The sequence below is a fragment of the Bemisia tabaci genome, chromosome 10 (assembly GCF_918797505.1).
Source record: "Bemisia tabaci chromosome 10, PGI_BMITA_v3".
Lineage (NCBI taxonomy): Eukaryota > Metazoa > Arthropoda > Insecta > Hemiptera > Aleyrodidae > Bemisia > Bemisia tabaci.
This window is the reverse complement of record NC_092802.1, coordinates 11,381,106-11,398,075: the sequence shown is the minus strand read 5'-3', so window position 1 is coordinate 11,398,075 and position 16,970 is coordinate 11,381,106. Positions and strand designations below refer to the sequence as shown.

At 42.7% G+C, this 16,970-nt stretch overlaps 1 protein-coding gene across 3 annotated transcripts in view; it reads left to right on the top strand.

Moving 5' to 3' along the window:
- Positions 1–16,970, top strand: part of LOC109044693 (ras-related and estrogen-regulated growth inhibitor-like protein) — a 214,140-nt gene that overhangs the window by 50,826 nt on the left and 146,344 nt on the right. For all 3 annotated transcript variants that reach the window (XM_019062521.2, XM_072305300.1, XM_072305301.1), the window contains exon 3: positions 14,888–14,964. In XM_019062521.2, coding sequence (XP_018918066.1) covers positions 14,888–14,964 — 77 coding nt within the window. The remainder of the gene's footprint in view (positions 1–14,887; positions 14,965–16,970) is intronic.

Sequence of the window (16,970 nt, the reverse complement as noted above, 5' to 3'; positions counted from 1 at the left end):
AGGGCTGCCACTTTATTTGGGGACTCTAAAATTGAAAACACGGCATCACTGCTAATGTATTTGTTCCCTATCTTTGCATGGAGAGCTTGTATTGATGTAGAGGTGGACTCTCAGGATAGCGTGGGATATCCCCTCCATTTTGGCCTCAACTTGAGAGCTTTTTTTGAGCTTGGGAGATGATTCCAGAGAAAACCAGTGGCACCATCGTGTTTCTCGCAAACTTTTACATAAGAATCAATAGTCAAATCGCAAATTCCTCACACATGCAACATCTCCATTTTCACATTGCCTCAAAAACTAAATATACTTAGGTGTACAAACTCATGATGTGGTCATAAAAATCGGGATACATCGGTGATATCTGCTGCAAAAAATGTCTAGTTACGTGGCTCCGACGATTCCATGAAGGAAGGGTCACTCGTTGAAAAAAACGTGTTGGTGTTGAACATACAATAGAGCTCAATGAGAACTAAGCCCTGGCCCTAAAGTTTACATCTGAGCTTCCGCGAGGGTAGATGATTCGCGATTCAACCTACTATTCCCACGTAAAATTTACCGCGTAAACCACAAGAGCTTTGATGAACGCATCATAGAATAAAACGAACTGTTTCATGAACATGACCTGAGGTTCATTTGGAGGTAAAAGACTCCAAAGCGTTTTGTTGGTGAGCTACGGAAGGTGCTGTTTGTTCTCATCCGTTGGTGTAGGTGTCGTGAAAACCGTGCTGCATATTCAACGAATGCTCGAATTTACAGCAGTATGAATCAGAGCCTGCCCACAGGCCCTATCGGGATTTTGACACTACCTGTAATAGCTTTTCCTCCAACGACCAGCGCCTGTATGGTGTGTTCATCCCCTGAAGACATCAAAATGTTGCCGATCCTTACACTGGAAAAAAACACATTGGATCTAGAGTCCAGACTCTTGAAAACATTGACAAGAAAAAATACTCTTGATTCAATCGGATTTTTGCTTGAATCAAAACGAAATCCGCTTCGATTAAGAGGCTTGGTTCTTGATTTAAGCTAGATTCTGATTGAATCAAGAGTACTTTTTCTTGTCGATGTTTTTAAGAGTCTGGACTCTAGATCCGATGTGTTTTTTTTCTTTTTTCTTTCTTTTTTTTCCCAGTGTACGAATAGAAGTCATCCACAAAAGGAATTGAGTAATTTTTATTACACCGGCGCGTTTTAAGGACAAATGTAAAGTGATTCAATGGACGCCATATTTTGTGTCAATACGACATGCGATGTATTGCATCGATTAGTTCCATGTTTTCAGATTCTTCTCATTTTTATCGAGAAAATATCTATTCGATTGCAGTTTTGATTTTAGTATCGAATACGATATTATTCGTTTAAAAAAAGAAAAAAACCTGCATTGTTTACGATGAATTTTTTTGTCTTCAGTAAGTGAATTCTTCAGTCTTGTGACAGCAGAAATGCGATCTCAAAACTCGATAAAAATGACAAGTGCTTGAAAACGTAGAATTAATCGATGCGATGTATCGCATATCGTTCTGACACAAAATATGGCCTCCGTTGAATCACCTTGTCTGATATGGTAAATGGTTGATCACAAATTACCCAATTTATTTAAAACTGTGTTTGATATTTATTTGCAAAAATTTCGCTGCTGATTTGAAATTCAGGATTCTGCAATGCGCAGTGCGCACCCTCGCATGAAAATTGTGCCAAAATGAATGGAATACGAAAGTGTTTCATCGGAGGACATGACCGTGACATTCAAGAGAAACGCGAAGACAGTTTTTTGCACCGAGAGCTCATTCTACCGTGCAGGGATCCCTCGGGTTGACATCTCGAGCATGAAACTTTAAGCAAGCGTTACAAAAATCAGGTCATTGGGTCAAGTTTCAAAGATGGAAAGTATCAAGCAGGAACCGCTGCTGTGCGAAGGAAAACAGCCGTATGAGCCTTCAGACGTTGCCAAGTTTCCTCCGATAAAAACCGAATTTACTGGGAAAATTGCAAATATTATTTTCCAAAATTTTCACACAATTTCGTACGCAATTTAATCTAAAATATCTGAAAATTTCAAGAACAAATATGCATGAATGTCACTAAAAAAAGAGGTTTCAAGGGAAATTTGGCAACTTTCGAATGCTCATACGGCGTTCTTCCTTAGCACGGCAGTGTTTTGTTCCATGAAGTTCCTTTGAATGAGAGTGAAGACGGTAGTGGTAATTATTGTCCGCAATGGCGGGGAAGATATTCCGTCAGTGGCGTGACGTGCAATGCGATAAATCGATTGATCTGCCCCTTCAACTCATAGATAAGGATCGATAAACAGGGTGTTCGCAACGAACACCTTGATAATCGATTCTTTATCATAGTTTCAAATGGGGAAATATCGATAATCGATCATTTCCGCCTCGCCACTGATTTCAGTCTACTTAGGGAGCTTGGCAAAGCTTCAAGCTGAGTTTGCTTGACTGACTGTTTTCGTTTAGCTGTCTAGTCATGCTCGAAATTTCGAATGCTGGGAGGAAACGTCATGAGAGCTTTAGTTTGCTGATAGAGTTAGTTGCTCATGATTAAAATGGTTCAAGGAAGCATTTTTTAACACATATTGTCGAATTTAAAGGGACTTTTGATTTCATATGAAATTTTGAAATTTTTATTAAATGTTATGGGCCTAGGTGACATGCACTTTACGGTGATAAGTTCAATTTACTAGATTCAGAAGGTTTATGAGCCATATCAATTGAAGCTCGAATTTTTTTAGAAGCTATTCTTTTCTCCAATTTCCCGCAGATTAGCTTTCCTTGAAAATTTTGGAACGATGCAATTGAAGCACATTAACTTAAAGTTCAGTCATCGAAGTGAACCTTGGTCGAGAGACTGAAACGCAGGAACACAAAAGCAGAGCTGGGAGTTTGTGATCAATATTTGTGTCTCAATATCCAACAGATTATGAACAATTTTTAAGAATCATTTGGATGAATGTGGATACTTCTAAAAATGAGACGAGAGTACTCGTTAATAAAAGTTTCCACTCCAAGACATTTTAGTCCTTTTTTTCAAAACTTCATACCTCGAGTTACATTTCTTCTCGATGAAACGGCAACAATGACTACAGATTGTTTGAGTTTTATCTCTTCTTTCCGCACTTTTTGATGTACTTGCGGGCTGATTATTAAAATTGATAGACAAAACTATAGACAAAGAAGAAAAAGAGCCCAAGGAACGATCCGATTGGTTGAAACGGGTGGTTGATACAGACAAAGGGGAAAAATTATGGACCAACAACAGGATCTCGCGTGAGTTGTTGCTGGCAGTTAGTTTATCACTTATCTCCTTCCTCTGTTCATTGCAGTCACCTGCTTTCACCAAGAGGGTCGTTCTATTTTCTTTTTGTCTCCTTTGTCTATAGTTTTATCTATAGCTTTGTATATCAATTTTAGTAACCAGCGGGCTAACAGACTAGACAGCTATAGATAAAGCAGGCTATCTGAAAATCAAGCGATCCTTTTGGGAAAAGAAGGTGGTTGGAATGGACTAAAGAGGTAAGGAGTAGACTAACTAACGGCAACCTATGAGAGACCTTGTGGGCTGATTGTTGAAATTAATAGACAGAGCTTTAGACAAAGAAGACAAAAGGGATGTGGAGAGATCCTACTGGTGGAAATGGCCGGTTTTCATAGGCGAAAGTGGTTAATGAAGGACTAACTAAAGGGTCTCTCGTAGATTACCAATAGTTAGTCTATTACCTACCTCATTTATCCGTTGTACCCACCCGCTTCTACCAAAAGCGATCTCTATATCCCTTTTTTCTTTTTTTGTCTGAAGCTTTGTCTATCAATTCCAACAATTAGCCTGCAGTATGATCGCTCCATGTTCCCCGTTTCCTCCTTGTCTATGGCTTTGTCTATCGATTTTAATCAGCCGGCAGCCCGCTGAAAGGTTGGCAAGCGCGGTTATTTCGTGTCCGGAACTACACGTAATCGGGAGCGGTGCCCGGCGCAGCGCGACACGCGACGACACGGGTCCGCGCAACTGACATACTGCGCATGCGTAGACGGCTCCCGGCGCCGGCGCGCATGCGTCGATCCGGAACGGCACGGCACGGACCGCGGATCGAATGTCGCGCGTTTCAAGATCAAAAGTGCTCCCCTGCTCGCGAAAAGTGAGTCGGCACGCGAATTTCCGAGGTGCCATCTTGTCCGCGTCGCTTTACACTTTCTGCACTTCCTGTCCCTGATTTACACTCTCCGCTTTCTTCCCGAGCAGCTTTGTAGGCATGTCGAGGAAAAAGACGTCGTAAATTGGACGTGGCAGAGAGGAACCGAGGGCTTTGCGAGTCGCATGCGATTGAGCATGCTGTTCCTTCCTTCCTGCGGTTCCAGTCCCGAATAGCAAGGATCGCGATAAGTTGCGATTTTGTCGGAGAATGTACACTGGAAAAAAAACACATTGGATCTAGAGTCCAGACTCTTGAAAACACAGACAAGAAAAAGTACTCTTGATTCAATCGGATTTTTGCTTGAATCAAAACGAAATCCGCTTAAATTAAGAGGCTTGGTTCTTGATTTAAGCTAGATTCTGATTGAATCAAGAGTACTTTTTCTTGTCGATGTTTTTAAGAGTCTGGACTAGATCTAACGTGTTTTTTTCCAGTGAGCGAACACCCTGTTTATCGATCCATATAGGTTTTAGGCCTCACTGGAAAAAAAAAACACATTGGATCTAGAGTCCAGACTCTTAAAAACATCGACAAGAAAAAGTACTCTTGATTCAATCAGAATCTAGCTTAAATCAAGAACCAAGCCTCTTATTTAAGCGGATTTTGTTTTGATTCAAGCAAAAATCCGATTGAATCAAGATCATTTTTTCTTGTCAATGTTTTCAAGAGTCTGGACCCTAGATCCAATCTGTTTTTTTTTTCCAGTGTATCTATCTTGTAGGCAAGTATCTCCATAGGACTCCCTCAATCACCATGTTAATCATAAGGATAAGATATGTTGAAGGAGCGACCATGAATACAACCCTCAGTTTCAACAACTTTGCAAATCACCAAACGCTTTTTTCCAAACCGCATGCCAGTACAGGCAACATTGGAAGGAGTTAAGGATAGCTCATTTGGACGAAGGTCGTGGAAGACCCGGGGCAGTGGCCGTCTGGCCGTTGTACGGTGCAATGTTATAGCGTTGGGTGTTGGAGTGTCGGAGTTGGCCGCTGCTTTGACGGATGACTCACGCTTCTCCGGGACAAGTGCACGTTGATTGCACCGTCTAGCGCCCCAACCAGAGTTCCGAGTTGACCAGAAATCCGGACCGTTTACTTTTATTCGAACCACACCGCCGGGGTTCACAGAGGAGGGATTCAAATTCTCTAGTTTTCACACAGGATGTAAAGGGAGATGCATGTGTGAGGGATTTGCGATTTGACTGTTGATTCTAATGTAGAAGTTCGCGAGAAATACGATGGTGCCACTGGCTTTCTCTGAAATCAACTCCGAAGCTCAAAAAAAAGCTCTCAAGTTGAGGCCAAAATGGAAGGGATATCCTACACTATCCTGAGAGTCCACCTCTACATCAAGACAAACTCTCCATGCAAAGATAGGGAGCAAATACATTGACAGGGCTGCCACTTTATTTGGGGACTCAAAAACTGAAAGCACGTCATCCCTGCTAATGTATTTGCTCCCTATCTTTGCATGGAGAGTTTGTCTTGATGTGGAGGTGGACTCTCAGGATAGTGTGGGATATCCCCTCCATTTTGGCCTCAACTTGAGAGCTTTTTTTGAGCTTGGTAGTTGATTTCAGAGAAAGCCAGTGGCACCATCTTGTTTCTCGCGAACTTCTACGTTAGAATCAATTGTTAAATCGCAAATCCCGCACACAAGCAACATCTCTATTTTCAATACTTCAAAATCTTAGACTAAAGGACGTACTGAAAAACAGTTGGGGTGATGGCGAACTTTATCAGATTGCATGGTTTATGTACTTTACTTGTTTTTTCGGCCCTCACTGATTTGATGATACTTTTTGTTTTAAAAGACGATGATCATACCGAGCTTCGCCATAGGCGGATCCAAGGAGGGGGGCGTAGGGCCGTAGGGGGTAAGGGGAAAGAAAAAGGAAAGAAATGAAGAAGGAAGGAACGGAGGAAGAAAGAAAGAAGGACGCCTACATTTCGTAATTATTCATGACGAAATTCATTACAACCCAAACTGCATGTTAGATGCTTTAAAATATCGACAACTTCTGGGGGAAGCCCCCCGAATCCCCTCCCCCCCCCCGGTTCGAAGTGTCTGGATTCGCGTTTGCGCTTGTAAAGTAAAATAATCATCGTCATTTTAAATGAGAAAAACCATCAATCAGAACCGGAAGGAGACGTAAGGTAAGTGTACTAGAAAACGTCGTTGCATCCCGTAATCAGTGCAATATGGTGGTACTGCTGATTTCGCTCGCAACAAAAAAAAAATAAAATGTTCGCGAAAATGAAAAACTTTGAACCTCTATAGATCTCTTCCGCGCTCGTTCTATTTACCGCATCCAGGCAGGTATTTTTGTGGGTCAGGGTATTTCGGCATCGGTTACCAACCGTTGCCCGTTCACCACTACATAGTACAGGGTCAAAGGTGCGGATTGACGGTTTTAGAGGTTCATACTCACGAGGAACTGAATAAACATGAGGAAGAAAGTTTGGAAAAGTGCTCGATCTATTTTTAATGCTCGCCGACCTACATTAATCCTTCGAGTACGACAGTGCCTCTGCAGGGGGTATATTATATTGTTTTCCGCTTGCGATGTTGCCAACTTGTAATTAATTATGCTCTTGAATCAATGAAACGGGTGTTCGTTACCTTTAGTCTGACAAATTTATCTTTTTGAAGTCATATTTGGACGTATTTCTGCTACAAAGAACCAGAGACAGGCTATCTTCTTTTCTATTTTCTTATTCTTTTTTTTCTCTATCTTCTTCTTCTCTCGTGTCTCTATTTTTTTCTTCTCTTTTTTCTCTAAATCTTCTTCTCTTTCTTGTTCATCTTTTTCTTCTCTTTTTTCTCTATCTTTTTTATCTATTTTCTTCTTATTTTTCTTTTCCATCTTCTTTTCCTCCTTTTTCTCCATCTTCTTCTCTTCTTTCTCTATTTTCTTTCTCCATCTTCGTCACTGATTTATTTTTCTTCTTCCGTCTTTTTCTGTTTCCTTTGTTTCCTCTCCGTTTTCTCATCTTTTTTCTTCTTTTTCATATTCCTCTTCCGCCGCTCTTCCATCCTCTTCTCCTGATTCTCTTTGTTCCGATTGCTCCGGCGTCATCCGACGTATTTAAGGAGTCCGTAAGTCTGGCAGGCTGGGAGTAAGCCCGACATCGGTAACCCTGGCAAAAATTCGCGCGGTTTTATGTCCCGCCCACTCCAAAACAACGGATCAGCGAAAAGTGAAATTATTGACCCCAGTTGGACGGGTTTGCCGTGCTGGGAGAGTTCCCATCAGCGCTATCCATAAAGAGCAATGTCAACCAGGCGAATTTTACGATCATCGGGCAACCTCATCGAGGGGGATTTTACGACCGTAACGTTTACTTACTTTTCGCACTTTTCGTGCGTTGTCGAAAGTGGCGGAATTTTGCGCGGGCCCGCGACTGGACACCGACGAAAACGAATTTATTGCTCCTCTCTCACCCGGAGTGTTTTTATTGGTGTTCGGAGAAAACTAACTACACGCTAACTTTTGCGGGATCCTCATTTTAATTTCAGCGAATGCTCATCTTTCGCCACGGGCCGAGATCCTTAAAATTTTTCGTAGCTATTGGTCTCACGCCGATCAGGTGTCCGGAGTGTTGGTGGTCCAGTAGGTCAGTGGACCAAATTTGAATGGGTCTCTCGTGAACTTTTGCCAAAGCGAGAAGGAGAGTAGTTTCTAAAGAAACGGCTTAAAATCACGATTAGCGCGTCAGGAAGGTTTGCAATGAGTCAGTTGTGCTAGTCTTATAATCGTTTTTTATGGTTTAAGCTTAAAAAAAGCGGCAGATAATAAGATCCGCCCAAACGCTTAACTTCTATGTCTAATATCAACGAAGATATCGCTTTTCAAAAAATACGGTGTATAATGTTATCCATTTATTTCGAGCACATATTGATGAATATATTTGTGTCCTTGTGTTATTTTTGGTTAATATAGGAAGTGAAACACAAACCAACCCAAATTTTGTGTTGATTTCGGTACAGTTTGGGGTGAATTCAGTGCAGAAAACATTTGAAAAACTGAGAAACCCCAGAGTCGACCGAAGGACGTCGCAGGAAAAAATGTACTGCTGGTTTCACAGTAAAATTGTTAAAAAATATGTCCGGTAAATGTTTCAAATGTACATTTTACAATAGTGGAAAGCTACTTTAACCGCGGGGATGGTAAAATCAGCACACTGAAAAAAAAACACATTGGATCTAGAGTCCAGACTCTTGAAAACATCGACAAGAAAAGAATACACTTGATTCAATCAGATTTAAGCTTAAATCAAAAGGAAATCCGCTCAAATTAAGAGGCTGGGTTCTTGATTTAAGCTTGAATCCGATTGAATCAAGAGTATTTTTTCTTGTCGATGTTTTTAAGAGTCTGGACTCTAGATCCAATGTGTTTTTTTTTCCAGTGGTGGAAAGCTACTTTAACCGCGGGGATGGCAAAATCAGCATTTTTTTTATCGTAAAATCTACAATGAAACATATCCGACACTTTTTTAAACTACAAATTGGTTAAATCAGCAATTTCATTTTTTCCCCGTGAAAGTACTACTTCAGCGAGCTTTACTATCACAGCTAGCTTTAGTATCACAGCGAGCTTTCCCCGATGCAAATAAATAAAATAAATGACACGAATTAAAAGCCGCGAGTGCTAGAATTCGCGCGTGGATAGGCGCGTGACCGGGTTCCAGTTCCACGGCCATTCCCCCCCCCCCCTCCCCCACCTCATACTCCCCCACCTCCTCGTCCCTCCCCTGGAAGATCCCGTTCCTCAATTCGATATCTCACTTGAATAAGCTGTCTCGACGCATCCGAGTAAGTATGATGTTCTCCGTCGGATTTCAGTCAATTAACAGCTGCGAATCAAAGGCACCTCAGCACCCGGGCAGATGAGGTTACAGGCCGGACCGGACCGGTGCACTTACGAACGGGATATCACTTCCCCGGTTGCGAAATTTGGTCCGGGACCTCATATTTTATCCCGCCGACCGACCCACAGTAGGTCGAGTCAATTGGAGAGGTCGGCCAAAAAGCTATCGACTAAAACTGCAAAATTTAATGTTTAATTCGTCAAATTTTGAAGTTTGAGGAGTGTCTTTATTAGTTAATTTCACGAGGAAACCGATGGAAATCACTTTCATAGCCTCAAAATTTTGTAGAAACGGAGTTATAAGCTTTGAAAATTTCCAAATTTTGTCCGACCTCTCCTTTTGACTCGATCCACTGTGCGACCGGGGGAGTCGTTAGCTTTTAGCTTTGGGCTTAATCACGTCGTTAAGAGCTGGGGCTTGATACTTGAAGAAGCGCTTGCTTGGGTGATGCTCCCGAAGGATACTGTTACGAGTGATAGGAGCGCGTCTTCCTTCGCGCAGTTTTAATTTGAGTCTTTAGGCGACGTAAACAAACATTGAGATATTGAGGATATTTTGCCGGAGTCATAAAACCGTTATGAACCCAAAATCTAATCTTTGTACACGGAGAAAAAAACTTCGTGCGTGGGACCCGCGGGACCGTGGGAATACTGTGAAATACCGTGAAAATATTTTTATAATATTTTGAGTAAACATATTATTTTTGAAAATACTAAATAAAGATTCTTTAAATATTTTTTTAAAAAAATAATTTTGATTAAAATATTATCAAAATATTGTCAGTATTGTGTAAATATTGCGACAATACTGACAACAGTTACCCAATATTGTAAAAATATTATGTCTTATCTGGGTTATCAATCAAGACAGCCGTAAATGTGATCCTCTGCTAGTTTGCGTGGTCACGTTTTCAATACTTTGAATACACACATGAAGGACAGAAGTCGGTAGTATAGGGGAACCTTTTGCACAAGACAGCAGTAAGTACAGATCTGATGTGGACTTCCCGCTGGTTTGATTGAAACAAAGTTACAGCTCTCCAACAACGCTCGTAGTTTGCGAGTAGGGCAAATGGGTCAGTTGCACTGGCTATACGATCTACTTGACGTTTGAGCGTTTTAATTTTCGTTTACTAATATGAAAGCTTACCATATCAAAACACGATTCTGCGACTAGCCTAAACTGACCCATTTTGCTGAATTAGCGAAATAATTCAGTTCACTCACGCAGAATTGGTGGAATTTTGCAGAAAATACGATTGCATCAATCTAAAGGAAAAACGCCGTATGAACATTCGAGAGTTGCCACATTTCCTTCGATAAAATGTTTATTTTTGAGGAAACTTATGAATATTTTTCCTTGAAATTTTCAGGAACCTACGGTGAAATTGCGAACAAAATTATCCGAAAAATCGGAAGGAAAATAATCATAAGTTTTCCAAGAAATTTGTGTTTTATCGAAGTAAATTTGGCAACGCCTAAAGGTTCGTACGGCGTTTTTCCTTAGCATGTCAGTAATGTACTCTCGGTGCACTCTCTTCTCGGTAATACGGACAGCATTTTTGACGCGAGAGCTAGTATTTGTACGTAGATCTAAGGCTGAAGCCTCTAGACGAAACCTGCTCCGACAACAAGGTACAGGGATCTCCCGTTGCGATTTGCAGGGACAGTAATTGGTCTGTCTTTTCGCTCTGATATGCGGAAACGTCTGCGGAAATCAGGGCAAGCTCACCAGGTGGCATGCCTGCAGCGCGTTTCCACTTGAATATCGCGCCCTGGCAGCTCAACCAGCTGATATCCCATCACTTGTGAGGGCTGAGGGGAGGTAATGAAGATTTAGTCAGGCTAAGAATGAATAAACCACACTGCCGTGAAAGCGAAGAGAGCCGTAAGTGCAAAAATGAAGTTTTGAGAAAACGGGCTCAGAAGCTTCTGACAAGAACATTTTATTGAAAGAAGCCTTCGTTCTTTGTCAAATTGCCACTAATCGTCCGGATGACTCCTAGAAATCGTATGAAAGATTAAAAATCGACTGATTTTATTTCCATTACATAAAAAGGGTATTTTTCATTTTCATGCTAGGTTATTGTTAGGCAAGACAGCCGTAAGTGCTATCTTCTGCATGCTTTCGTGATTGCGTTTTGGACGCACAACAAACACATTTGCAGGTTAGAAATCGGCAGATGAGGGCGGCATTCCTCTCGAAAGCACTGTTTTCATTGGCTCTCATGCACCTACGGCTGTCTTGAAAATAACTATGTCATTTTTTGTGCGCACTTACGGCTTTTTCATACGTCTCCTTTTCATTAATTAATCATGATGAATTTTGCTGTTTTAGCTGTCTCAGTAATTTCATCTGAAAGAGTTCAGACGAATTTTGAAGAAAACTCGATTCCGAAAATGTTGCTCTTACGGCTCTCTTCGCTACCACGGCAGTATTAAGCTGCTCTCACAGCGCAGCCTCGTGCTCTGCGACGCCCAATCACCATTGCCCCCTATTTTTGGCAACATTCTTGCACATTTTTCTTTGAAAGTTTCAGATATTTTAGATTAAAGTGCGTACGAAACTGTCTGAAAATTTTGGAAAAAAATTCACGAATTTCCCAGTAATCTCGGTTTTCATCGATGGAAACTTGGCAACGTCCAAAGGCTCCCACGGCGTTCTTTCTTAGCACGGTAGTATTTGCAGATCAGTCATGAAAGGAGGGAGCGTTCGCCCAAAAAACTCCTTAATTTCGTGCGATAACTATTCGAACACGACTGCCGCGGGGTTGCATACCCATTATTTTGAAGGAAATCGGCAGATGAGGGCGGCATTCCTCTTGAAAGCACTGTTTTCACCTACGACTGTCTTGAAAAAAACCATGTCATTTTTTGTGCACCCACGGCTTTTTCATCATTTTTCATACGTCTCGTTTTCATTAAATTAGGTTAAATTTTGCTGTTTTAGCTGTCTCAGTAATTACATCTAAAAGAGTTCAGACGAATTTTGAAGAAAACTCGATTTCGAAAATTTTGCACTTACGGCTCTCTTCGCTATCACGGCAGGGTTGCGGCGTTGCAGCTTTCCTCTCATACTTGATTTTCTGCATGGAAAACTATACTGAACGCTAGTAGTCATTATGTATGCTTTACTTTCCTATTTTGCCGTGCTAAGGAAGAACGCCGTATGAACATTCGGGAGTTGCCCAGGGCCGGATTTACCTACTTGCCGCCCATGGGCCGCCTGTATTTTTCCGTCTCCTTCTCATTCGTTCTGAAACATCAATAGATCGTACTCGACAGTGATTCGATGTATCGTTTGGTTCGAAACAATAGAACATAACCTCAAACAAAAATTTTAGGATTTAATTCGGAAAAGCTGAAAATGAAAAAATTCCTAACAATCTCGCTTTTCATTGTCATTTGGTACTCGAGAGAATAAAAATTCGATCACATAACACCCGTTACCTCAGATTTCTAAATTGACTTTTGAGGCTGTGGTTACATATTCAACCAATCGATATCAATATAATCTCACCTGTGTGATCTATCGAATACGATCTATAAAAACCATCAAGTGAACGTGCCGGTGGAGGAGGGGTGTATAAGATGCTTTTACTCGTGTTGGGCACATTTTTTGTGAAAGCCCTGTCAACAGTAACAAAAGTTTAGTTCCGTAAATCCATCCCTGTTGAAACAAGGCATTCCATTTATAAAAAACGAACGAAAAAATTATGAAAGAACAAACATAAATGTGGTTAATAATTTTGACTTCCGCCGCTGCCCGACCGCACTGTGTTTGGCGCGATGCGTGAAGTATTCATGCAGTCTTGTAGGCGCTATGCGTTTCGAGCCGACTGCTGCGGACCGCAGTGTTTTTGACGCAATGCGTGAAGTATTCATGCAGTCTTGTAGGCGCTATGCGTTTCGAGCCGACTGCTGCGGACCGCAGTGTTTTTGACGCAATGCGTGAAGTATTCATGCAGTCTTGTAGGCGCTATGCGTTTCGAGCCGACTGCTGCGGACCGCAGTGTTTTTGACGCAATGCGTGAAGTATTCATGCAGTCTTGTAGGCGCTATGCGTTTCGAGCCGACTGCTGCGGACCGCAGTGTTTTTTGACGCAATGCGTGAAGTATTCATGCAGTCTTGTAGGCGCTATGCGTTTCGAGCCGACTGCTGCGGACCGCAGTGTTTTTGACGCAATGCGTGAAGTATTCATGCAGTCTTGTAGGCGCTATGCGTTTCGAGCCGACTGCTGCGGACCGCAGTGTTTTTGACGCAATGCGTGAAGTATTCATGCAGTCTTGTAGGCGCTATGCGTTTCGAGCCGACTGCTGCGGACCGCAGTGTTTTTGACGCAATGCGTGAAGTATTCATGCAGTCTTGTAGGCGCTATGCGTTTCGAGCCGACTGCTGCGGACCGCAGTGTTTTTGACGCAATGCGTGAAGTATTCATGCAGTCTTGTAGGTGCTATGCGTTTCGAGCCGACTGCTGCGGACCGCAGTGTGTTTAACGCAATGCGTGAAGTATTCATGCAGTCTTGTAGGTGCTATGCGTTTCGAGCCGACTGCTGCGGACCGCAGTGTGTTTAACGCAATGCGTGAAGTATTCATGCAGTCTTGTAGGTGCTATGCGTTTCGAGCCGACTGCTGCGGACCGCAGTGTGTTTAACGCAATGCGTGAAGTATTCATGCAGTCTTGTAGGTGCTATGCGTTTCGAGCCGACTGCTGCGGACCGCAGTGTGTTTAACGCAATGCGTGAAGTATTCATGCAGTCTTGTAGGTGCTATGCGTTTCGAGCCGACTGCTGCGGACCGCAGTGTGTTTAACGCAATGCGTGAAGTATTCATGCAGTCTTGTAGGCGCCATGCGTTTCGAGCCGACCACCGCCGCGCCGCGCCGCGCCGCGCCGCTCCGGTCAAATTGCGTGTTTGGTTTCTCTCTTAACTCGACTAATTGAAAGTGTTGTTTCTTGTATCACCGAAGGACGACAAAATTAGAAGTTACTATACTTTTACTCTCAGGAAATGAGAGATTTTGTCCCCTTTTCTCGTTTGTAATTTATTTTCTGAATCCAATTTTTTCCGGTTTTTGATACCCACATTCAAAAAGATTGCAAAATTTGCCGCCCTCTACATTTTGCCGCCATGGGCCGCGGCCCATATGGCCACCCCCTTAATCCGGCCCTGGAGTTGCCAAACCCTTGATAAAATATGTATTTTTGGCGACATATACTAGGCCGCTCTTACGGCGCAGCCTCGCGCTCTGCGACGCCCTTTCACCATTGCCCCCTATTTTTAGCGACACTCTTGCACATTTTTCTTTGAAATTTTCAGATATTTTAGATTAAAGTGCGTACGAAACTGTCTGAAATTTTTGGAAAAAAATATTCAAAAATTTTCCAGTAATTTCGGTTTTTATCGATGGAAACTTGGCAACGTCCAAAGGCTCATACGGCGCGGCGTTCTTCCTTAGCACGGTAGTATTTGCAAATCAGTCATGAAAGGAGGGAGCGTTCGCCCAAAAAACTCCTTAATTTCGTGCGATAACTATTCGAACACGACTGCCGCGGGGTTGCATACCCATTATTTTGAAGGACATTTTCCGGCGCGTCTCAGAAAATGAATACTTTCTTTCTATCTTGCGGTCCTTTTAACAAGAATGAGACCGATAATTTGGGGATGATTTTTGGTATAGATAGAAATTACTTTGCCGTTTTTTTTTTGGGGGGGGGGGGGGGAACTGGGCCTTTGTTTTGTCTGATTACAACTTTTCTTTGCCTTACTAAAGTGATCGAAAAATAATAAGATGATTCCTCTGTTTCAGATTTCCTGTATCGCACAAATGTAACTTTTGATAATGTTACGACCCAGTTAGAAATACTAGACACTTGTAAATGCACGGTAAGTACATGCATTTTATTTAAATTTTTTATGTGCGCCAATGTTTGGAAATCAGGGCAGAAAACTTGAACGGCAGGCGTGTTATGCAAAAAATTGAAACACTCGTTTTATGTACTATTAGTAGTTCTCAATCGCTTTAACGAGTTAACATCGACCATTGCAAACTGACTTTTGCTAAAAAAAGATAAAGGAGGAGAAGGAACAGAGAAAGATGAGGATGAAGATGATGGAGAGAGAGAGAGAGAGAGAGAGAGAGAGAGAGAGAAGAAAAATGAATGAAGAGGGTGAGGGGGAAGAAAAAAAGGAAGGAACAGAAGTAGAGGTGGAGGTAGAAGAATTTCTTCTCTTTAATTTCCTTTCTCTACATATATTTCTCTCCCAACTTTTTCTCCTTTTGCACTTTCTTTTTTTTCTGTTATTTTACCTCCTCTTTTCTCCCTTTTCATAGATTTGACATACATTTCAATGGGTAGGTATAAGCCATCAAGGATCCTCTTGAACCTTCCTTAATCACAATCCAAACTATATGAGGCCGCATGTAAGGAAAGGAGTTGTTTCAAAAACGAATTTGGATACGAATCTTCGACTCCTGCAGGCTGATTATTTAAATTGATAGACAAAGCAATGGACAAAGAGGACATGAGGAGTATGGAGCGAGCCTATTGGTTGAACGGGTGGTTCCTACAGCCTAGGTGAAGAAATGATGGAACTATCGGATCTCTCATGGGTTGCTGTTAGTTAGTCTACTTACCAACCTCGTTTGTCCATTGAAATCACCCGCTACCACCAATAGGATCCCTCCATATCTCTTTTGTCTTCTTTGTCTATAGCGATGTCTATGAATTTTCACAATCAGCCCGCTGCCAACAGCTAATATTTAGCCGCTAACTTTTGCCTCGACTTCGATCATTTTGGCGCTTTTTGGAGACCTAAACGCCTGGGTAGAATCATACACTATTAAAAAACTGTAAAAGAAGTAAGAATCGGGATAAGAAATGTGGTGATCAGTGGGGGAAAAACAGTATTGCCACTGAAAATCACTGTCGGTCAAATTGATAGACAAAGCCACAGAGGCTTTGTCTATCAATTTCAATAATCAGCCCGCTGAACCAAAGGCTGAAACCCGGGATGGCGAAAAACTCGGGCGCGGCCACTGGTGACTCCAAAGCCGAGGCGCGCAGGGCACACGCCGTCGCTAGTCCGACGTAAGGGCGTATCCCGATTTCGTGATGAGCCCCACAAAGCATGGGCTCATACGTGAAACAGGGCTCACGCGAAAATTAAGATACGTCGGAGGAGCGACGACGTCTCGGCGGGGAGAAAGTTCCCGCGCGAAGGGCGATCGATCAGAGGCTCATCGAAATGAGGGACAGTGGCGGATTCGGAGGAAGTGGCAAGTGGACTGGACGCGGGAAAAGTAAACACGCGGAACGGGGAACGGGGATCCGCCGACGAAATCGAAAACTGGTCAACCGGGAACGGAACGGAACGGAGCCGCCTCGTAAATCAAAGCGGCTCACGACCCAACGCGCCCCGCTCAATTAACAACCGCTGCCAGTCTATTTACCCGCGCGGGACCCAGTGGCGTGGCGTGAATTGCGATATATCGCTTGTTATGCCATTTAAACCTATGGAAAAAGATCGATTATCAGGGCGTTCGCAGCGAACACCGTTGTAATCGATTCTTTACCATAGGTTTAAATGGCGATATATCGATAATCGATCCTTCACGCCACGCCACTGACGGGACCGGGGAGCCCCCTCCCGGATCGGACCGGGGCCCTGGCCGAGCTCGTTAATTCTCCGATTGAAAGTCCCCAGGACGGGAAAAATGCGCGAGGAGACAGCGCAGGCAAAAATATCGAACTACGGAACTCTAGAACCGTCTTAGAGTCCCTTCTTACTGAGAGTCAAGACAACAACCCCTCATGGAGTCACAAACGGGAATAAAGATTACACAAATTGAACGTTTTTTGTAATCTTCGATCGGCCCATTCTCAAATTCC